Source organism: Somniosus microcephalus, chromosome 30, assembly GCF_052327205.1.
Source record: "Somniosus microcephalus isolate GS21.2 chromosome 30, FLI_Smic_1.0, whole genome shotgun sequence".
NCBI classification, from domain to species: domain Eukaryota; kingdom Metazoa; phylum Chordata; class Chondrichthyes; order Squaliformes; family Somniosidae; genus Somniosus; species Somniosus microcephalus.
The window spans coordinates 7,048,221-7,070,724 of NC_141016.1; the positions used below are offsets into that span (position 1 = coordinate 7,048,221).

General features: G+C 45.7%; 1 protein-coding gene across 3 annotated transcripts; it reads left to right on the forward strand.

Moving 5' to 3' along the window:
* Positions 1 to 1,566: 1,566 nt before the first annotated feature.
* On the forward strand, positions 1,567 to 22,286 carry LOC147097889 (stanniocalcin-1-like). Of its 3 annotated transcripts, none has more exons than XM_085970941.1 (5): positions 1,567 to 1,655; positions 1,797 to 2,025; positions 8,262 to 8,404; positions 13,533 to 13,744; positions 17,600 to 17,873. In XM_085970941.1, the coding sequence occupies exons 2-5, from the start codon at positions 1,881 to 1,883 to the stop codon at positions 17,871 to 17,873; spliced, it is 774 nt and encodes a 257-aa protein (XP_085827067.1). In that variant the 5' UTR covers positions 1,567 to 1,655; positions 1,797 to 1,880. The 3 variants fall into 3 exon arrangements, with proteins under 3 accessions (XP_085827067.1, XP_085827068.1, XP_085827066.1); XM_085970942.1 differs by lacking the exon at positions 1,567 to 1,655 and adding an exon at positions 20,056 to 22,286 and having other exon boundaries at positions 1,739 to 2,025; positions 17,600 to 17,859; XM_085970940.1 differs by lacking the exon at positions 1,567 to 1,655 and having other exon boundaries at positions 1,739 to 2,025.
* Positions 22,287 to 22,504: the final 218 nt, after the last annotated feature.

Sequence of the window (22,504 nt, forward strand, 5' to 3'; positions counted from 1 at the left end):
TGACTCGGAGGCGAGTGTGCTACCCACTGAGCCATGGCTGACACTCAAAAGGACATTAGTGAGAGAGCTGGGTTTTTAACAACAGCTTCAGGGTCACTTTGACTGATAACCAGCTTTTTAAACTGAATTCAAATGGTCAAAACTGCCATGGTGGGAATTGAACCTGCATTCCCTGGACGATTTGCCAAATAACATACCCACTACACTGCCTTGCCTCTGATGTTGGCAATAATATTCATGGGGGGAGCAATGTAGGGGCTTGACAGGGTAGTTACAGAGAAGATGTTTCCCCTCATGGGGGAATCTAGAACTTGGGGGCATAGTTTCAGAATAAAGGGTCGCCCATTTAAAACGGAGATGAGGAGGAATTTCTTCTCTCAGAGGGTGGTGGATCTTTGGAATTCTCTACCCCAGAGAGCTGTGGAGGCGGAGTCAGTGAATATATTTAAGGTGGAGATAGACAGATTTTTGAACGATAAAGGAGTCAAGGGTTATGGGGAGTGGGCAGGGAAATGGACTTGTGCCCAAGATCAGATCAGCCATGATCTCATTGAATGGCGGAGCAGGCTCGAGGGGCCAAATGGCCGACTCCTGCTCCTATTTCTTATGTTATCTTATGTAATGTGATACATGAATATTTGCAGGGGGGTCCCCAGGGGTGCGTCATGCTCTGCAGAGAATCGTTGAGATTGTATTAATATTAATAGTCTCAATGACCCTCTGCAAATATTAATATTTGCGGTGGGGTGGGGTTCAGTGGGAGATGTGAATATTAGCACTGGATCCCCAGAAGTGCACTCCACTGATCCAGCAGCACTAAAATATACCTGCACATCTAGAAACACAATACAGGCAATCAGAAACAAATAAGATACTTCAGCACAACGGTTTTTTCAAGCTTTCACACGAGGGGGCGTTCCGTGAGGATCATAAGATTTTATTTTATCAGTTGTCAGCAACAGAACTTGTGTTAGAATAAATAAAGATACTGAAATCCACGGGACCTCTAGGAACCCCCCTCCCCCCCGCCAAAAAAAAACCTTGTGTTCAAATCTTCGGCTTAAACTCCTCTCCCAAAGCAGAATAACAGAAATGATAAGAGCACAGAAGCAGGCCACTCGACCCATCGTGCGTGTGCTGTCCCACTACATAGGAGAAATTAATCTTTTTTAAAAAGTATATACATTTCGCCAAAGTGTATCATTTTCTCCAAAGTGCATCAATTTCTCTACTGCTCCCACTGCAATATTATATATCTATATACCCTCCAGAATCTCACTGGGAGATCCGGCATGACGATTCGAGTTATTTGCAAGCAGCAAAGTCGAATTGTCACGCTTGTGATGGTATTAAAAAACAGCGCCAAAAATTCTCTTTTAAAAGTCATGCAAATTAAAATGCATTATGATTTCTTGAGCTTGCACCCAGATTCTGAACTGATTTCCGAACACCTCGAGTCTGATTTTTCGTGGGCTGAACTGCACCTGCATTGCAAAAAAAAATCCCCATCCCAATGAAATGGAAACGCCTTTGAAAGTTGCAAGCCGAGTCCTGGGTGTGTGCGCATGCTCCACTAACTTTAGGACAATTATTCCGTGTGCTGAGCAGGGATATCGGACTCTGAATGGACAGTTGCAGCGAGCTGGCTTTCATTGGTAGGTATGTTTCTGCTTACGATTTGACTGAGATCTTCCCCCCGAGATAAGACTTGTATAAATGCGGCCGTGCAGCCAGTAAAGTGGCACATACACACACTCACACTCACACACTCGTCTCTCTGTAAATGCACATTTCAGCTGGTGCGAGAGACGCTGCAGATCAGGACAAGGGGCACAAGCCGAGCTGAGACCATCATCGACAACCGAAGAACCGCCGCAGCGATGTTGTACAAGTCAGCCCTCTTTGCCATCCTGGTGTCCCTGCGACTGGGCGGCTGGTCGGCTGCAGATGAAATAGCCCCACCTGTTGAGGATCAGAACGAGTCACTGGCATCCAGAAGGACGAGACTGTCAGCGCAGAATTCAGGTAAATGCAAGCAGCCTCTTGCTTCTTGGTCTGTTCCTTCAGGGGCTTAATCATCGACTCTTAGAGCGCAGCAGGAGGCCATTCGGCCCGTCCTGCCTGTGCCGGCTCTTTGAAAGAGCTCTCCAATTTAGTCCCACTCCCCAGCTTTTTCTCCATAACTGCTGCAAATTAGTCTCTTCAGGGACCTGTCCAATTGCCTTTTGGAGGTTCCCATGGAATCTGATTCCACCCTTTCAGGTAGTGCGTTCCAGGTCTTAGCAACCCTCTGGGTGAAAAATGTATGGTATCCCCTCCAGTGCCAACGATTTTAAATCTATGACTTCTAGTTACCGACTCACTTAAGATCAAAGCTTTTCCCCACCCCAGGGGGAGACCCTGCTTCCAGTGCCCCTGGCACTTGGCTTCATCCCCCACTCACTCAACCCCCTGTGCCTGCAGCCATTCACGTATTTAAATGCATTTTACAACTTTTTTTTTTAATCTGCTTATTTTTTTAATGTAAAATCTTTTCCCTCTGGGTTTTTACTGAGGAATATTGGTTGGTAGAACTGGGCAGAGATTCGCCGCCAAGCCTGAACTGGGCAATGATTTCCTGGTGAGCGTGTTGCAAGTGAGGTATTTGTTCATAGTTTATGTATTTTAAAAAACCTGCTCATTTTGTTTTCAACATGAAACTGGTATCCTTTCAATGTAAAAACTGTTTTGCCCTTATAATTCAATTGAGTGGATGCATAGAATAAGGTCCTTTTTTTTTTATTTCAAACTTTTGCATAGGATTGTGTTGGGGTGGGTGGTTGTTAAAGGTGAATGCTGACTGGAGAAATGACCACTTTGCTTGTGGAGTGTGTGTGGAGTGTGTGGGTCTGTACACACACGAAGGGCAAGGAGTCAGCTTGCACAGACTCGGCTGCAGCATTGTCGCCTTGTGCCTTGTGTTCTGCAGTACCGAGGGCGTGTGTGTGTGTGCATGCATGCTCACTCCTAAAAGTGCTTCATTGCCAAGGGAAGCCAGGGTGAATCACCAGAGTGGCACAAGACAATTGCTAAGTTTTTTTTTAAATACCAAGTACAGTAATCACCACTCAGTTTGTGATAGAATGGAAAGTGAACTTTGTGCAACTGAGGCAGTGACTTAAGATGACCTGATGAGCCCTTGTATGGATATGACACTGTGGACAATACTATTTGATCCGCATTTGTGCAGCTGTTACAATCCTGGGGATGGAGCTTTCCCTGCGTTAAGTTGGTTTTTTTTTTTGGTGAGTCCCGCTGGATTGTCAAAAAAAAAAGAACAAAATTGAAAAGTAGCTTCTGCGATTTCTGTTCTGCCAAAGAGGCATATTCTATTTTTCTTCCCTGCATTCTATATGGTACTGCGTGGCTGCTTCCAATACCGCGGTCGCTGATGAAACATGCATCGGTTATAGGAGTGTTTGAGAAATCATATCAAACACCCTTTCAAAGCACTGCCCCAGATTTGCAGCAGTGAGTGTGGACACCAGCTACTGGGCTAAATGCAGTCGAAGGTATCGAAAGTGCATTTCACTGTTGTATTTTTGGTCACCACAATAATTCATTTTGGAATACTGATTTAAGCTTTTCTTTGACAAGATCCTTAACACAAAAAGTGTGTCTTCCTTAGTGTCTCGTAGCTTCATATTAAACAGAGGAATTTGTTTTTAGTGTGGCCATTAGGTTTTCAGTAAATCATACTGGCGGTGATGAGAAAGAAAGAAAGAATCTCAATTTCCTAAGCGCTCTTATCATCTCCTCAGGGACATCCCCAAGAGCTTCACATCCGACGAGTTATTTTTGATGTGTAGTCACCGTTATGTCGGTGGCAGCCTTGGCTCAGTGGTAGCATTCTCCAAAGGCTTCCGCACGTAATCTCAGCTGGAAACTCCAGTCTATACCGAGGGAGCGCTGCACTGTCATAGCTGTCGGTTTTCAGATGAGACGTTAAACCAAGGTCCCGTCTGCTCTCTCAGGCGGAAATAAAAGATTCCATGGCACTATTCGAAGAAGAGCAGGGGAGTTCTCCCCAGTGACCAGGCCAATATTTATCCTTCAACTAACACCACCAAAAATAATTGATCTGGTCGTTTGTCTCTATCGCTGTTTGTGGGAGTATCGCTGTTTGTGGGAGCTTGCTGTGAGTAAATTGGCTGCCGCGTTTCCCTATGTTATAACAATGACTGCACTGTAAAAGTACTTAATTGGCTGTAAAGTGCGCTGGGACATCCTGAGCATGTGAAAGGCGCTATATAAATGCAAGTTCTTTCTTAAACTGTGCGGGCTTAAACTAATTTGTTTTCTGTGGCTCGTGGACGACAGTGATTTAAATACAGAGTGGTGGGAGACCACAAGAAATGTCAGGAAGAAGTAACAGAAGCCTGAATTATATGCCACATCCCATCCTGCCCAGTGTGCTCCTTGCGAATTACATATTATATACACCAGTCGCCTCCCGGGGGGGGGGGGGGGGGGGGAGTTAAGATCAAGCGTAATCTTCAGGTGGTGGGTTAGAAGCTGGGTGATTTTCAGACCAGGGCATGCAGGCATAATTCAGTCCCCATTTTAAAGTTGTACGTTCTGTTCTTTTACTCCTATATAAATTGCTCTGTGCACATTTATAATGGTGACTGCCTCTTGTGACACTGTAATTACACCCGAGTGGGCCAAGTGATGCTGCAGTGCCTCCACTGGCAGGAGGGTCTAATTACAGCTGCGCAAGTTTCCATCGACAGTTTCTATCGAACGTGGACATCGTGAAAGTAAAAGCTGACGGGAACTGCATGCAGATGTCAGCTTATTAATAAATAAAAATTCTAAAAATGGTGTGCCTCGTGTGCAATTCCTGTCTGTCACACCTTAACTGTCACACTTCAAAGTATTAAGGAAACAACTTTCCATTAACCCGAAATACCAGAGCCAGAATGTCTGCGGTCTCTGAACTAAGGTCTGCATGAACTCACCCCACGCTTACATGGCACTGTAGTTCAACTTTGCATCCTTAAATGGGACACATAACTACACTTTTCATTCTCCACTCGACTTTGTGAAACAGGGCTAAATGGTCGATTCCGGTTCCTATGTTCACGGTAGAATATTCCTGGTCTTATAAAACAGTGCATTCTCTGGCTTACTGTGAGCACTGCCCTGGGAGATTTAGAACAAAAATGATACATCTCATGCATACCAGTGTCTGTCACACTACAGGTGTCACATTTTCACACATGCAAATTTGTGTATCACACAAAAGATAAATTATAGCGAAAACCATGGCCTGTACTAGGAAGGTCCAACGACAATTGAAGCTACCTTATTAACACAAGAATCGGAATCTCTGTAACATCTTATGAGCAATGCTACTAGAGTTAACTATGTAAAAAGTCTTGTGTAAATCATATTCCAAATGTCACACAGTTCCAAAACATAGGAACGTAGGAACAGGAGGAGGCCATTCAGCCCCTCGAGCCTGTTCCGCCATTCAATGAGATCATGGCTGATCTGCGACCTAACTTCATATACCCGCCTTTGGCCCATATCCCTTAATACCTTAAGTTAACAAAAAGCTATCAATCTCAGATTTAAAATTGACAATTGATCTAGCATCCATTGTCGTTTGCGAAAGAAAGTTCCAAACTTTTACCACCCTTTGTGTGTAGAAGTGTTTCCTAATTTCACTCCTGAAAGGTCTGGCTCTAATTTTTAGACTCTGCCCCCTAGTCCTAGACTCCCCAACCAGCGGAAATAGTTTCTCTCTATCTACCCTATCTGTTCTCCATAATATCTTGAAAACTTTGATCAGATCAGCCCTTAACCTTCTAAATTCTAGAGAATACAACCCTAATTTGTGTAATCTCTCCTCGTAACTTAACCCTTGGAGTCCGGGTATCATTCTGGTAAACCTACGCTGCACTCCCTCCAAGGCCAATATATCCTTCCTAAGGTGTGGTGCCCGGAACTGCTCCCAGTGCTCCAGGTGTGGTCTAACCAGGGCTTTGTACAGCTGCAGCATAACTTCTACCCCTTGTATTCTAGTCCTCTCGATATAAAGGCCAGCATTCCATTAGCCTCTTTAATTATTTTCTGTATCTTTTCATGACATTTTAATGATCTATGTACCTGGACCCCCAAGTCTCTTTGGACCTCCAGTGTGTTTAGCTTTTTACCATTTAGAAAGTACCCTGTTCTAGCCTTTTAGGTCCAAAGTGGATGACCTCACATTTGCTTACATTGAAAAACAATCTTTTTTTTATAAAAAGGCACAACGTCTTTGGCCCGCAGCCTGAAATTTACAAACATTTACAACTGTTCTCTGATTGATTTCAGCATCATAACGAGCTACAGTTACCTGGATTTGTCCATTTAGAGCAGTGGCCTTAAAGGGACAGGCCAGGTTAGCATATCTTAACCAGGGTCTAGCCCCGACATTACCCATGATCAAGGCCACGGGAGCTCCGAGTAGTTTAAAATAAGCACATGTACACATACTTACTTCTCTATCCCATGTCTTTGGCTTGCCCCAGGTATCATGAGAAGACTTGAAACAGCCCTGCTCCGAGACTTCCCTCCACAACCGTTCCCACCAGCCCCCCTCCCTGCTTGGCTTCTGCTCCGTACATTCCTGCAGTGGCATGGCCCAAAGATGTGCCCCCCCACCCCCCCCCCCCCCCCCATGCGACGTGCTGCGAGTTAGGATACGGGCAGCAGAGTTTTGGATGCTACAATATTGTTAAACTTTCAGTGTGGGGGAGGGAGCAGTAGATTATCAAGAAACATAACCATCAGCACTCCTGGCTGGCTTCCCACATCCACCCTACGTAAACTTGAGGTCATCCAAAACGCTGCTGCGCCCTGTCCTAACTCGCACCAAGTCCCATTCACCCATCACCCCTGTGCTCGCTGACCTACATTGGCTCCCGGTTAAGCAACACCTCAATTTCAAAATTCACATCTTTGTTTTCAAATCGCTCCGTGGCCTCGCCCCTCCCAATCTACTGTAATCTCCTCCAGCCCCACAACACCCCCGAGATATCTGCGCTCCTCCAATTCTGCCCTCTTGAGCATCCCTGATTATAATCGCTCAACCATTGGTGGCCGTACCTTCAGCTGCCTGGGCCCCAAGCTCTGGAATTCCCTGCCTAAACCTCTCCGCCTCTCCTTTTTTAAGATGCTCCTTAAAACCTACCTCTTTGACCAAGCTTTTGGTCACCTGTCCTAATAACTCCTTATGTGGATCGGTGTCAAATTTTGTCTTAAAATACTCCGGTGAAGCGCCTTGGGACGTTTTACTACGTTAAAGGCGCTATAGAAATACAAGTTGTTGTTGTTGTCTTTATGACCTCGTAACACCTTACTCCCAATAGGACGTCAAGTCTATCATTAGTGACTAGGGTTGCAAATCTTCCAAGATTGCCCTGGAGTCTCCAGGAATTGAAGATGAATCTCCTGGACACTGCTGTGAGCAACCCAGGAGAAAACTCATTGGGGAATCGAAAAAAAGTGTTTTTAGTTCATATTCCTTTTTGCTTGGTAACAAAAATATTGGAGATGAGGAAGAAAAGACAGAGCCCAGAATCATCCAGTCAGGCAACAAAGAGTCTCTTCGCTTCCCAATTGGCCGTGAGCAGGCGGTGGGGATGGACATGTCAAGCAGCCAATGGCAGGACCTTGGCGGGGGGGGCGGGGCTGTTGGAGGCAGACGGTCATGTGATGAAAGCTCCAGGAATACATCAAACTAGAGTTGGGAACTGTACTGGTGACCAGTGTGTGCAGTCCTTACCTCACGTGAGCGCCGGAAGTCTCGGGTTGCCAACTTTGGTTGAATGTATTCCTGGAGGCTTCATGAGGTGACCTCCAGCGTTCAACTGTCCCGCCCCCACGCTCCCACCATTAGTTACCCAACACGCCCATCATCACAGCGCACCATCAGCCCATGCTAATTTGAAAGCCGATTGGATGATTCTTGATTGTCAGTCAAAACAACCTTTGTTCCTATCTTCAATATTTTTGTAACTAATGAACGAAAATGTTCCAAAAAAAATGAATAAAAAGTGCCTTTTTCTTTTAATAACCCTATTTTTTTTCCCCTAGTTGCTTGCAGCAGTATCCTGGAGCCTAATTTTCAATTCTTGGAGACTCCAGGATAATCCTAGAAGGTTGGCAACCCTACTGAGGTCTGTGGCACTCTTTCAGAGTTAACTTGCAGTTTGTTCTTTTCCCCCCTATAGCCGAAATCATCCGGTGCCTGAACAGCGCACTCCACGTGGGCTGCGGAGCGTTTGCATGTCTGGAGAATTCGACCTGCGACACCGACGGCATGTATGATATCTGCAGGTCCTTCCTGTACAGTGCTGCTAAATTTGACACTCAGGTACGGGGTTAATTGACGCGGCTGTGTGTCGGCCCTATGGGGTAGATAGGTCAGCCTTAGCTCAGTGGGTAGCACTCTTGCCTCTGAGTCAGAAGGTTGTGGGTTCAAGTCCCACTCCAGAGACTTGAGCACAAATAATCCAGGCTGACACTCCAGTGCAGTGCTGAGGGAGTGCTGCACTGTCTTTCGGATGAGAGGTTAAACCGAGGTCCCGTCTGTAAAAGATCCCACGGCCGCTATTTCGAAGAAGAGCAGGGGAGTTATCCCTGGTGTCCCGGCCAATATTAATCCCTCAATCAACATCGCTAAAAAAAAGATTATCTGGTCACTATCACATTGCTGTTTGTGGGAGCTTGCTGTGTGCAAATTGGCTGCCGTGTTTCCTACATTACAACAGTGACCACACTTCAAAAAGTACTTCATTGGCTATAAAGTGCTTTGGGATGTCGTGAAAGGCGCTATAGAAATGCACGTCTTTTTTTTCCTTTATTTTATGTCTTCATCATCTGTGCATTGACCATTATCTGGGCATAAAGGAGAATCCTGGGGGGTGGGTGGAATTTGCACGACCCTTGCAGCCCGTTAATGGAAGCAACATCTAGCGGGTTCCATTGCCAGGTCTGCAATCCTCCCTGCCAGATTTTTCCTTATCCCCTCCACTTAGGTGATGCTCAACTCAACAAGAGCAGTGTTAAATGCGCCAACATTCTGAATGTGAATCAGAGGTCTGTGACGTAAGAAAACTACCAGGCACTTGGTCTGAGTAGTAAACAAGGCTTTAATCAACTGTTTTTCAACATGGAGCTCTAGTTGTGTCCTTCACTAGTTCCTGTTAAAGAATGTCCTGAGTATTTATACTCTCCCTGGACAGCGCCACCAGCAGGCTGCCCAGTATCATTTCATATGTCATTTTTCACATGAATGACAAGATTCATGTCAGTCTGTTTGATGTATTCTATTAATCTGCAACCAATTCCTGTTCTACAAATGGAACCGAAAACCACTGTTGAAAAGTTGAGCCGCAGGATCGCGCCCGAGATTCATTGCACCTTGAACTCCCAACGTAAGCCAAGCCATTTCTAAAGGGAAGTAGATGTAGACGGCCACTGGGGCGGGGCGGGGCGGTGCTGGGGGAGGGGAGTAATCAGAGAAACAGTAGCCCTTTGACTGTTGTTGACAAGCCCAACCCAAGCAGGGAGTTACAGATGACACTGGCGAAGGGCTGGGAACAGGTTGTCCTCCTGGTTCAATCAGGACTGAAAGATTGGGAGAAGGAAAATAATTAAAAAGGAGAAGGAAGAAGGAAAAAAATTGTCCTTGTAATACCTTGCTACAATGGCAATCTTTTGGACCCTGGCTGACTTTAGGCAGGTTGTCCCAAACCAGGTAGCCTTTGAATTGGCTGCTGAGGACTTCAGTTAAGATGTGATCAGTGTTCTCCCCGTGCTTGAGTTCATGGTTTTGAAAAGTCAATGTACAATTTTCCGAAGCATCACTGCATCATCAGTGAATCAAGATGTGTGCACTGGGCTATGGCTACTGCTGAACTTGTTGAAGATTGCAATGCATAGACATGCAAATGCTTCTTGAGTTTAGTTAAGTCTTCTAACTGCAGCAGGAAGGGAAGGAGCGGAAGCACCAGAGAAGGTTAAGACAAGAATTACAGCTTGCCTAGGCAGCTTCTAAGTATAAAATACGATTGTTGTGTAAACCAGTGAAACACGTTGCCTGCAAGCCTACTACAACATAATGTAGGATGCAATGGGCTTGCAAAGAATTCTGTGGTCTACCCATGAAGAGGCTGTCATTTTTCGTTTTCATGTTAGCGTATGTCCTTTGTCCTTTGTTAAAGAAAGGCAAAGGAGACCCATCCTTCCCATTGGTTGCGATGAGTGAATGACCTGGTATGATAGAAACATAGAAGATAGGAGCAGGAGTAGGCCATTTGGCCCCTCGAGCCTGCTCCGCCATTCAATGAGATCATGGCTGATCATCCAAATTCAGTACCCTGTCACTGCCTTCTCTCCATATCCCTTGATCCCTTTAGCCTTAAGAAATATATCTAACTCCTTCTTGAATATATTTAATGAATTGGCCTCTACTGCCTTCTGTGGTAGAGAATTCCACAGGTTCACCACTCTCTGGGTGAAGAAATCCCTCCTCATCTCTGTCCTAAATGGCTTACCCCTTATCCTTAGACTGTGACCCCTGGTTCTGGACTCCCCCGCCATCGGGAACATCCTTCCTGCATCTAGCCTGTCTAGTCCTGTTAGAATTTTATAAGTTTCAATGAGATCCCCTCTCATTCTGCTAAACTCCAGCGAGTACAAGCCCAATCGACCCAATCTCTCCTCATACGTCATTCCTGCCATCCCAGGTATCAGCCTGGTGAATCTTCGCTGCACTCCTTCCATGGCAAGAACATCCTTTCTCAGATAAGACGACCAATGATTTCTTTTGGACACTGGTGCAGTTTCAACTGCGTCTTACATAGTATTATATCAAATTACATCGTAATTACGGCACAAAAACTATGATCTACACGTGGCTCCTCCCACTCTACTTCATCTCACTCCATCAACATATCCTTCTAGTCCTTTCTCCCTTTCTCCCTCATTTGCTTATCTAGCTTCCCCTTAAATCCGTCAATGCTATTCACTTCAACCACTCCCTGTGGTAGCGAGTTCCACATTCTCATCACTCTCTTGGTAAAGAAGTTTACATAGACATAGAGTCATAGAAGATAGGAGCAGGAGTAGGCCATTCGGCCCCTCGAGCCTGCTCCGCCATTCAATGAGATCATGGCTGATCATCCAAACTCAGTACCCTGTCCCTGCCTTCTCCCCATATCCCTTGATCCCTTTAGCCTTAATTAATTCCCCATTGGATTTATTAGTGACTATCTTATATTGATGGCCCCTTGTTTTGGACTCCTCCACAACTGGAAACATCTTCTCTACATCTACCCTATCAAACCCTTTTATAATCTTAAAGACCTCGATCAGGTCATCCCTTAGCTTTTACTTTTCTAGAGGAAAGAGCCTCAGCCTATTGAGTCTTTCCTGATGGTTGTAACTTCTCAGTACTTTGACCGTTCATAGATGTAGACACTGTTACTTGTGACAACCACGGAAGGATAAACTAGTTCAGGAACTGTGTCATGATTTGGGCCATGGAGACGCAAGACTTTTAAGCGCTGGAAGTGAAGTAGACTGGTACACAATGCCCAGCTAACCCCAGAGAACTGAGTTAGGAGGTAAGGTCAGAGGGTCTGCAGCATGAAGAGGGAAGTGAAAGTGAATCTCATAATGTTATATAAGGTAGTAAATGGCTGAGGAAAGGCAAAGCCAGAGCACCATTTCAAGACAAACCATGACCAGAGGAAAAGAGGGCACAGGTTCAAACTAGCAGAAGACAAAATTCAGACCTACTTAAGCAAGTTCTTCGTTATCCATTGATTAACCATTAGGTGGGATGTACGGAGCTCCCCGTCCTTATCGTTCCTTGTTAAATCTTGCCAGGCCAAGTCACTCATGTACTGCATTCAAAACTCAACTCTAACCCCCAAATTAAGTAGAATAGAAACCTGCAGCACAAAAGGAGGCCATTCAGCCCATCGTGCCTGTGCCGGCTCTTTGGTAGAGCTATCCAATTCATCCCACTCTCTTGCTCTTTCCCTGTAGCCTTGCAGATGTTTCTCCCTTCAAATATGTATCCAATTCCCTTTTGAAAGGTATTATTGAATCTGTTTCCACCAGCCTTTCAGGCAGTGCATTCCAGATCAAAACAACGCGCTGCGTAAAATAAATTCCCCTCATCGCCCCCCCGGTACTGTTGCCAATTATCTTAACGTTGAAGGCAGATGAAAGAAACAAACAGCATCTTCACCGCGGGCCAGCAACCAACTGTTACCAAACTGTGCCAGGAGAAAGCACGGTTCAGTTTGGGCCTCGGTTTAGACTATGTGCCTACAAGCCATGGTGATCTGCTGCTCCTCCCAGTCCCAGCGTAGTACAGTTATTTGGCAAGTGCTTTGTGTGACCATGAGGTGTACTTGTAGGTTTGTGCCCCTAAACAGATTAAAGTACAATCAAACGGTCCCCACAACACTTTTTACCGTTGCAAAATCTCACGCACTCTGAGTCACCTTGTGCGAGCACAATAGCACCATGGCGATAGTGCTCAAGTAAATCAGTTACAAAGGAGCGACGTCGAGAGAGCTGGAGGATCACAGACCTGAAGCTAAAGTTGGGTGAAAGCTAGTTCGCTTAGAATGGGAGCAATTGTAGAAAGCAGCAGCCAGTTGCGTGGCTTGTGTGCCTTTCAAGACAAGGCGTTATTGCAGAAGTTCTGAAGTAGTTGCCAAGGGAGGTAATCAATGTAATCCAGGGGCCTTATGTACCCACTCGTAAGAATGAGCCAAAAAGATTTTAAGGGTCTGGAGGACATTGGGGTAATGCATCTCAAGCAGTCTTGGATCTTGGGAGTATGCTTTGGAGAAAACCATCTAAGGACTAGAGAATCTTTCTACTGAAGCCTTTTGAGATTCATCGAATCTCATCTCGTGAAGCTTGTAGTGCCCGTGAGCTTCAACCACTGGTGAAGTGTGGAACAAGCACCATGTAAGGAAACCATCACCGAGCAAGACTGTACATGGGAAGCTCGAGGTAAAGGTGGGACCTATCGGGAGGGTCATATGGTGTTGGAGAGAAAGGACTTCCTTTTGCTGTTTTCTACAGTTAGATGTCTCATTATACTTTGCCAGGGTTAGCAATAACTATTGGTAGAACAAGGAAGGGAGAGGAAGTAAAAAATGTAGAGAAGGATTTCACTGTGCTCCAAACTGATTGAACCAAACCTTCAGATCCAAGTCATTAGTCCTGCATATCTCCGCCAACAGCACACATAGATCTGAATAGAGTGCTGTTGTTAGTGAAGAGTTTGGACCATCGCACTAGGTGAGCTAAAAGGAGGAAGGAATTTGGGACAAAAATACACTACTATTGCTGAAGCCTTTGATTTTACTGTTCTGCAACATGTTTCCAGTTTATTCCTTTTGCAGTTATTTCCAATACACACATCGGCTGTTGCGCAGTGTTCCGTGACTGACCAGTGTTTTATACCATAGGGAAAAGCTTTCGTCAAGGACAGTTTAAAGTGCATCGTTAACGGGATCACTTCCAAGGCCTTCTTCACCATTCGTAGATGTTCTGCTTTTCAAAAAATGATAGCCGACATTCAGGAGGAATGTTACAGGAAACTGGAGATCTGTGCAATGGCAAAACGCAACACCGCGGCAATAACAGAAGTCATTCAGCTCCCCGAACGCTTAAAAAACAGGTACGATATGGTGTCCTGGAAGTGTTTGGGTATCAGAACTCAATCTATGGAACAGGCTCCCGAGGGAGACATAGAAAAATAGGAGCAGGAGTCGGCCATTCAGCCCTTCGAGCCTGCTCCGCCATTCAATATGATCATGGTTGATCCTCTATCTCAATACCATATTCCCGCTCTGTCCCCATCCCCCTTGATGCCTTTTGTGTCGAGAAATCTATCTATCTTCTTAAATATATTCAGTGACTTGGCCTCCACAGCCTTCTGTGGTAGAGAATTCCACAGGTTCACCACCCTCTGAGTGAAGACATTTCTCCTCATCTCAGTCCTAAATGTCCTACCCCGTATCCTGAGACTGTGACCCCTCGTTCTAGACCCCCCAGCCAGGGGAAACATCCTCCCTGCATCCGGTCTGTCTAGCCCGGTCAGTGGAAGCAGTTAGTATTGATTCATGCCAATGCAAATTTGAAACATTTCTTTCACTTCATTGGCCCGTATTTTCCGATCGCAGGCCTGTGATCTGGAAAAATCTGCACCCTTACCTGAGGGCTCCCGGGACGCACACGCTTCCGATCCTGGGCCTCACCAAACGGCAAGTGCGCAGGGCCCACGTATCCCAGGGGCGCATGTAGTTCGCAGCATCCCTGGGATCACGTGGGCCATGGGGAGCCAATTACAGAAGGGAATCTCCCTTCATACATTTGACGGGAAGACCTGTCAAATATATGAATGGAGATCAATGAAAAAATAGTAAAACTTTAAATACATTTTTAAAAAACCATCACATTTTTTAAATGACTTGAAACTACAATAAATTAAGTATATTAAACAAAAATTAAACTTTTTGAAAAAAATAATAAGTATTTTACGGGACTAAAAATAAACTTACCTTTTTAAAAATATTTTTAAATGATAAATCCGTGAAAAAAAAAATTTTAAATCTTTTTTCAACTCTTATCCTGGTAAAAGCAGGCCTTACAATTCTTACGCCTGGTAAAAGGTGCGAGGGTTTTCTGCGGGCGGAGGGTCTCCAGAAAGCGGAACTCTCCGCCTGCAGAGGCCCTTCTCTGGGGCAGCTGTGCGTGCCTGAAACCGGCATTTCCGATGTCCCTACGGGTGGGTGCACAGCGCGCACCCACCCGTAGGCATCGGAATATCCGGCCCATTATGACTAATTTGAGACATGACATGTGGAGAGTGTAGCGTGCTTGGGAGGAAAAGGTGACCTTGGGCCTGTGGCTCTCCACCACTGGGGGTTTCCCCGCATCTTGTCGGAGTCTGTTGTAGACTAATTGATAGAGAATGATTGCTATTAAAAATTAACAACTCCATTATTGTTGTATAATGAGACTACTAGGATGATAGAAGGTGAGCTATATGGGCCTTGGTCTTTTTTTGTCCAGCGCTTCCTATGACTGAAAGAAAAATATAGTTTGACTCATCAGATAGCGACCTGAATATTTTCTGTGCCAGATCCTAGCTGTGGGGCATCATAACTCTAAATATCCATCCCACTTTTCTTGAAATGGCCTTGTATGTCATCGCTGCATTATAAAACCAAATAAAGCTCCCGTTCTTTGAACTCTTCTCATTTTTAATTAAATAATCATCATCGTTATTGGTCAACTATTGTCAGAGTTCCAGTGAATGTCCTCCAGACCTCTTTAATAAGGCAGGGGCTTGAACCCTGGTTATAGTGTTTTGGACAGTCCCTGGTCACTCTTTCATTGACAGTACAAAATCCAGGCCGACGCTTCCCCATGCAGCGCTGAGGGAGTGCTGCATTGTCTGGAGGTGCCGTCTTTCAGATGAGATGTTAAACCAGGGCCCCGGCTGCTCTCTCAGGTGGACGTAAAAGATCCCACGGCTACTATTTTGAAGAAGAGCAGGGGGGAGTTCTCCACAATGTTCTGGCCTATAATTATCCCTCAACCAGTGTCACTAAAAAAACAGATTACCATTGCTGTTTGTGGGTGCTTGCTGTGCGCAAATTGGCTGCTGCATTTCCTACATTACAACAGCGAGGACACTTCAAAAGTACTTCATTGGCTGTAAAGCACTTTGGGATGTCCTGAGGTCATGAAAGGCGCTATATAAATGCAAGTCTTTTTTCTTTTTGTTCTGTGCCGCAGCTGTGTCATGGCTTTCAGGTTGTGGCGCCTTTGGCTAATTGCAGGATTAGCTCATCCAACTCTTGATAGCATTTCCCCCATCGAGGGTCCTGCTCCCCTGCCATCCACCCAAAGCCATTGGCAATTTCTGGAGGAGATCAGGTTACTTAACCAGCACTCGGCGTTGGCCAGTCACTGGTAGCACCGTCTACTGTCATTACGGTAACCAGATTTAACACCTGACCTGACTGAAGTGGGAGACATGTGATGGCATTCTGGTAAGAATAGGCTGTCCGTAACTGTACATGAACTGCTGCAGCTCCAGTTTGCTGTGTCCGTCCCTACGATTCTCCTGTACGAGACTTCGTTGGCAATCCTGCCTCAAGATAAGATGACCAAAGTGCTGACAGTAATGTCTTTCTATGAGCCCTGGTAGTCAGTTACAGCTCTAGGGAGAGAATTGCAGCAAAGCACATTTAAGTCAACTTATCACAACAGGAAATATGGCTGCATGTTGCCTTAGACTTTTGGCCGAAGAAAGTCATTTCCAAATACACTTTGGCTCAGTGGTCGCACTCTCGCCTCTCCAGCCAGAAGGTCGTGGGTTCAAGTCCCACTCCTGGACTTGAGCACTTCATCTCGGTGACACTTCAATGCAGTACCCAGGGAGTGCTGCGCTGTTAGCGGGGCCATCTTTTGGGTTAAACCGATCCCCTGTCTACCTGTTCAGGTGGACGTAACGCACTATTTGAACACGATCAGGAAGTTCTCCCCGGTGTCCTGGCCAACATCTGTCCCTCAACCAATATCAACAAAACAAATTAACTGATCATTTATATCATGGCTGTTGGTGGGACCTTGGCTGCTGTGTTTCCTAGTGACTGCACTTCAACAAGTAACTCATTGGCTGTGCAGCACTTTGGGACATCGCGAGGACAGGTAGGGCTCTACGTGGTTGCAAGTTCTTCTAAACATTTAGGGGGGAAAATTCAGTATCGCCCCTTTTGGGGCGCCATTATCGGCCGTGCGCAAAGTTTAGCGCCTGGCGCTAATTATCGCCTCCGACGGCAAACTTGGCTTTTATCGCCCCTGGAGGTGATTGGAGCGCTAAATCAGGCACTTCACACCTGTCTTAAGGTGCCAAGGCCGAGGGGCGAGGCGCTACCTCAGCGCTGGCGAAGCAAGGAAGGGCAAATCAAAATGAACCTGCAAAGTGCTGCTCAGTACTCAAAACTCCTTCACACAGCGTTGAATCTCTCCAGAAGTCTCTCTCTCTCTCTCTCTCTCAGAATGTGTGGTGCAAAAATGTCACCAACAAAAAAAGGCAGGAAGCGGTCGCCTTTAAATAGCGCTCCCCCAGTCCCTTTCTGACAGCATAACGCTCCCCTCAACCTGTCGTTGCTAGCGGCAAACGGTAAGGCAGGAGGCGCCACTCAATATCTGGTCCGGGGCGCTACCGGCTGACGTCACGATCTGCGGGCGCAGGAGATCGTGGCGGTCGTGTTTAGCGCTGCCGCAAAATAATCTAGTTAATTTCGTGAGCGGCGCAAACATCGCCGCGCCCGGGCGCTAGTTGCTTTGCTCCCCATTAGTGCCCTCTTAAAGACTTGTATTTGACCTTAACTTCTATTGAAAATTGAGATGCCTAGGTGAAGGATCAAGGCCTATTTTCTAGTACTGAAGTTGAAAGATGAGCAGGTGAAAGTTCTCTGTGATAAATTTCTCTCTTCATTTGTGCCGTTGCCGCCAGGTATTACAACAAGCTATTGAGGAGCCTTCTTGAATGTGACGAGGAAACGGTGAACAGCATCAGGGAGAATATGATGGCGAGTTTGGGATCGCACTTCTCCGGCTTCGTTCACCTGCTCCAAAGTGACCGCTGCCTGCCATCACCGCAGAGGGGGAGCTTCAACAGCCGCTCATCCGGCGAACACCAAAAACTGCGCGTTTTCATCCGAAACCTCAATGGCAACGAGGCGCCCTCCCGCCTGGCCCCAAAGCCGACATCGGGTGAGAATGAGTGATAATGGGGGTGGGTGGAGGGCGGAGGAGGGAGGGCTGGGGTAGAAGAGGAGGCCTGTAACCTGTCTGCAGAACCGAGGTGTTCCCAGTGTAATCCTTGAAACTGGTACTGTGTTCATATCATGACAGCTAACAGGGAGAGCTCTTTAAACCGGCAACGTGTATCCAAATGTCAGAGCATCTTTTTTTTTCTTTAGAAACACAATCCAAATCAGACTTGGCTTGGGTCTAGTCCAGGTCAGGTGCCATTAACATCTCAAAACTCCACATAATCCCCTTCATGTTTGACCTTGGAATTATTAGCCTTCCGTCTGTAGCGGAAGGTTTACACAAATCCAACAACCCAACGGAGCCAAGGATAGAGGGTCACTTTCGTTTTATGAATGAACAAGCATTCTTGACGAGCAGTCACTTGGACCGAGCTCTTTATTGGCAGTATGTGTGAATGAAGACTTACTCTGATCATATGACATTCCTCAGTCTGGTATCTGAGCATGGATGCTAGCAGGTTTATTCCGAATAGGTCTGAGTATCTCTGCTTGAAACAGCAGACAGAGGAATGTCATATGGAACACATTAAGCGCTCAGTCAGCAATGGTGCCAACAGCCAGTCCTTGGCTCGCCTGCTTCGAGGCTTCTGCTGGAGGCGGCAGATCACCGCACTCGGACAGTTAGGTTCAGGGTTTGTTCTGTTTGGGGAAAGCTCTTTGGGGGCTGATCTCACCAGGTGGACAGGTGATTTAACTCCGTGCTACAGGTGGAGGCAGCCATGTACATCAGCATTCGCTGTCTTACACCTCCAAGAAGAGAAAAACCCTGTTCCAAACCAATTTTTTTTATCAGAGATTGGGTGGCACAATCTAGTAGAACATTGTCCTTTTCTCTTTGGGAGTTTCGGTTCAGGCGATTAGATTAAAAAAATTCCCTCTCTGAAGACTGCAAGGGTGTAGTCTTAATCCAGTTCTCACTACTCGTAAATCCAGACCCCTAACCGGCAAGAAGGCTGGTGCGGGAAGTACATAGATACATAGAAGATAGGAGCAGGAGTAGGCCATTCGGCCCCTCGAGCCTGCTCCGCCATTCAATGAGATCATGGCTGATCATCCAAATTCAGTACCCTGTCCCTGCCTTCTCCCCATATCCCTTGATCCCTTTAGCCTTAAGAAATATATCTAACTCCGTCTTGAATATATTTAATGAATTGGCCTCCACTGCCTTCTGTGGTAGAGAATTCCACAGGTTCACCACTCTCTGGGTGAAGAAATTCCTCCTCATCTCTGTCCTAAATGGCCTACCCCTTATCCTTAGACTGTGACCCCTGGTTCTGGACTCCCCGGCCATCGGGAACATCCTTCCTGCATCTAGTCTGTCTAGTCCTGTTAGAATTTTATAAGTTTCAATGAGATCCCCTCTCATTCTTCTAAACTGCAGCGAGTATAAGCCCAATCGACCCAATCTCTCCTCATATGTCATTCCTGCCATCAGGTATCAGCCTGAATCTTCGCTGCACTCCCTCCATGGCAAGAACATCCTTCCTCAGATAAGGCAACTAAAACTGCACACAATACTCAAGGTGTGGTCTCACCAAGGCCCTGTACAACTGCAGCAAGGGATCCTTGTTCCTGTACTCGAACCCTCTTGCTACGAAGGCCAACATACCATTTGCCTTCTTAACCGCCTGCTGCACCTGCATGCTTACCTTCAGCGACTGGTGCACAAGGACACCCAGGTCTCGTTGCACTTCCCCTTCTCCCAATCTATTGCCATTCAGATAATAATCTGCCTTCCTGTTTTTGCCACCAAAGTGGATAACCTTGCATTTATCCACGTTATATTGCATCTGCTATGCACCTGCCCAATCACCCAACCTGTCCAAATCATCCTGGAGTTTCTCAGCATCCTCCGCACAGCACACACGCCCACCCAGCCTTGTGAAAGCATTACACTGGGGGCTGTCCTCTTACTCATGGTTAAGGCACATTGCAAGCCAAGGGTAAAAGGAGATTTAATTTGCATCTAATACACAGTATAATATCCTGCAACAAACCTTAGCATGTAGCATTGCTGACCAACCCATTACTGCAGCTTGGCAAAGAGGACCCAGAAACAGTGAAATACTGGTTTTAGAGTGGATTTAAATGCTAATTAATCACTTGCCCCAACTATATCTCTCTGTGGTTGCAGGTTCTGGATAATGTCCAATCCCATCGCCAACACCTTGACGTTAAGAAGCAACAAAGATCACCCTTCTAAATAAAACAATTTTTTTTAAATGACACACCAAACATTTTAAGCTGATTTTCTTTCCACTGACGTCTTTTAAAACGCAGAAAGCACGAGAAGGCGGCGGAGTGATCTAATCCAGGTGTTTAAGATGATAAAAGGGATTTGATAGGGTAGATAAAGAGATGATGTTTCTTCTGGTGGGTGTAATCTTAATATTAATATCGGCAGGCCCACGTCTTAACAGCTGATTCCACAGAGATAGTCACTACAGCACCAAAATACATCAATAGGAAATGTATCACACCAACAGCTTCATACAGATAGGATCACAGTGCTGCTTGCAACCACCTAGCCGGCCAAGATTTCACAGACATTGAAGAAAAGGGTGAAAAACGAGTTGATTACAGGCACAAAAATAAAGTCTTGCAAGTAGTTGTGTGCAGTGAACTCATTTTAGCCCGAGCAAAAAATAAAAACGTTTTTTTTTTTCAACTCCACAACATCTCTGTTGTATCTACAGGAAACTTTTTTTTTATCCGGCACGGACGGTACCGACGTGGTGCCGGTTCATCAAAAATTCCGGATAACCGAACGCTATAGTGAAAGATACGGAGCTGAGAGCTCCGTATAAAGCAACAAACCCTGTTGCTTAGCAACAGCTTCAGAACAATGGGCACAAGTTGCAAGCGTCTCTGTAGCTTAGCAACAGCTGCAGCCACACCCTTGCACAGCAACAAATGGAGTAAAAAAAGTAATAAAAGTTACCTGAACCTACTCCTGAATTTTGCCGGTTAACCGGTTATTTAGGTGCCAGTAAATCGAAAGTTTCCTGTATATGTTGCACTCATCCTCCCTCAAATCTTCCTGATCCATCCATTATCTCCCAGTCCCGGAGATGGATAGTTAAGCTGCTGCCAAGGCTATGCTAATGCTGCTCAGTAACCGGCTCCTTGGGAGATGTCTACGAGGCAATGTGGGACCTTCCCATAACTCCTTGGCAGAGACTGGGAACTCACAAAGTGTTGGGACATCTGGGAGCGTGAGTGCTTGTTCCTGCTCATCCGTTGGAACTCCAACGCCCTCTATCTACCCTGTCACCAGGAGGAGCAATTGCTCCTGACACATTGCCCCTGGCCACAAAGGGACTGGATGAAGCAAGAAGATAGTGAAAGATACAATAATGAATCTGCAAATAAAAATGCTGGGAAGCTTCCTTTAGTCGTTCAGTTGACCAAAAGTAACCCATTATAGGATGAGGGGTACAACGAACCACTTAAACAATTCTTTTACATCAAGCTGAAGCAAGCTAACTAACACATATATGAGGGACCTGTGGCAATGAGGTGGTCACCATCAGTCTGATAGTGTTCTAGTTTTGCAAAGAAAGTATTAAAGGAAAATAATCAGTCACACTAATCTTGTTGGGGAGAGGGGGTGAGGTCCTTTACAGTCCAGGCTGGGGTAAATCTTTTTTTAAAAAGCAGACATTATTTTAAAGTTTGTAGTGGTTGTTCCTGTAAGCTGGCCAATAATATGACAAATGCCAGGGACCATGTGAGGGGCCATCCATAATTGCCTTGTTGTTTCGTCAAGAGTATGAAATACTCTGATAGCCCACTCCCCCAACCAATCCCTCCACCCCCACCAAGAAAACTGGTTGTGATGGTTGAGCAGGGTGTTAACCACCTCCAAAACCCGCATCAGTGCCCCATGCAGCTCACTGCTGTTTGCGGGATCTTGCTGTGTGAAAGATGGCCGAACCAACAACAGCCACTGTGCTTCAAAGCGACTCATTACACAGGGAGCGCCTTGGGTTTCTTGAAGAGACGTAATAAGGTGCTTGTTTTTTTTAAATGATCATTTAGGAAGAGAAAATCACTCCCCACCCCACCCTCCACCCCTCCCAAGTACCAATGTGTAAATTATGGATGGTCCCTAACTCACTGAGACACCAACTTGTCAGGTGGACTCCAAACCCATTTCTATAATTATATGTTATTTATTTTTAATTCCAAACATTGTACTCAGTGGTCTGTTTTTCTTGTGCCCTGATTCCTGATGCATCAGCTGCACGATTTCTTACTGTGGGTCAGTGTTTTGCACTCAATGCTTCCTGAATGTTGTTCTGTTTTGTAACTATATGTTTATAACTTAAGCATTAAAGTTATAATTACACTCATTAATATGGCAAATAAATGTGTGGTGTTTGATTACATCCTTTCATGTTGGGCTCTGGTGCAATGACTTTCTTACATAGATTATAGGACTGTAGGATTTCCTAGATTGAAAAAGCGGTCTGTCCTGATAGTAGCCTCCTCAGCTCCTTCCCTCTCCCCCCTCCTCCAATTCACACCGTCATACGAAGATGGGAAGCGCTGGACGAAAATAGACCACGGTCAATTCGCCT

What these genes read in the sequence shown, in the direction of transcription:
- LOC147097889 (XM_085970941.1), top strand. Translation starts at nt 1,881, where the DNA reads ATGTTGTACAAGTCAGCCCTCTTTGCCATCCTGGTGTCCCTGCGACTG. An exon ending in ACTGTCAGCGCAGAATTCAG is followed by an intron (nt 2,026 to 8,261) that starts GTAAATGCAAGC and finishes TCCCCCCTATAG; the next exon opens with CCGAAATCATCCGGTGCCTG. An exon ending in CCCGAACGCTTAAAAAACAG is followed by an intron (nt 13,745 to 17,599) that starts GTACGATATGGT and finishes CGTTGCCGCCAG; the next exon opens with GTATTACAACAAGCTATTGA.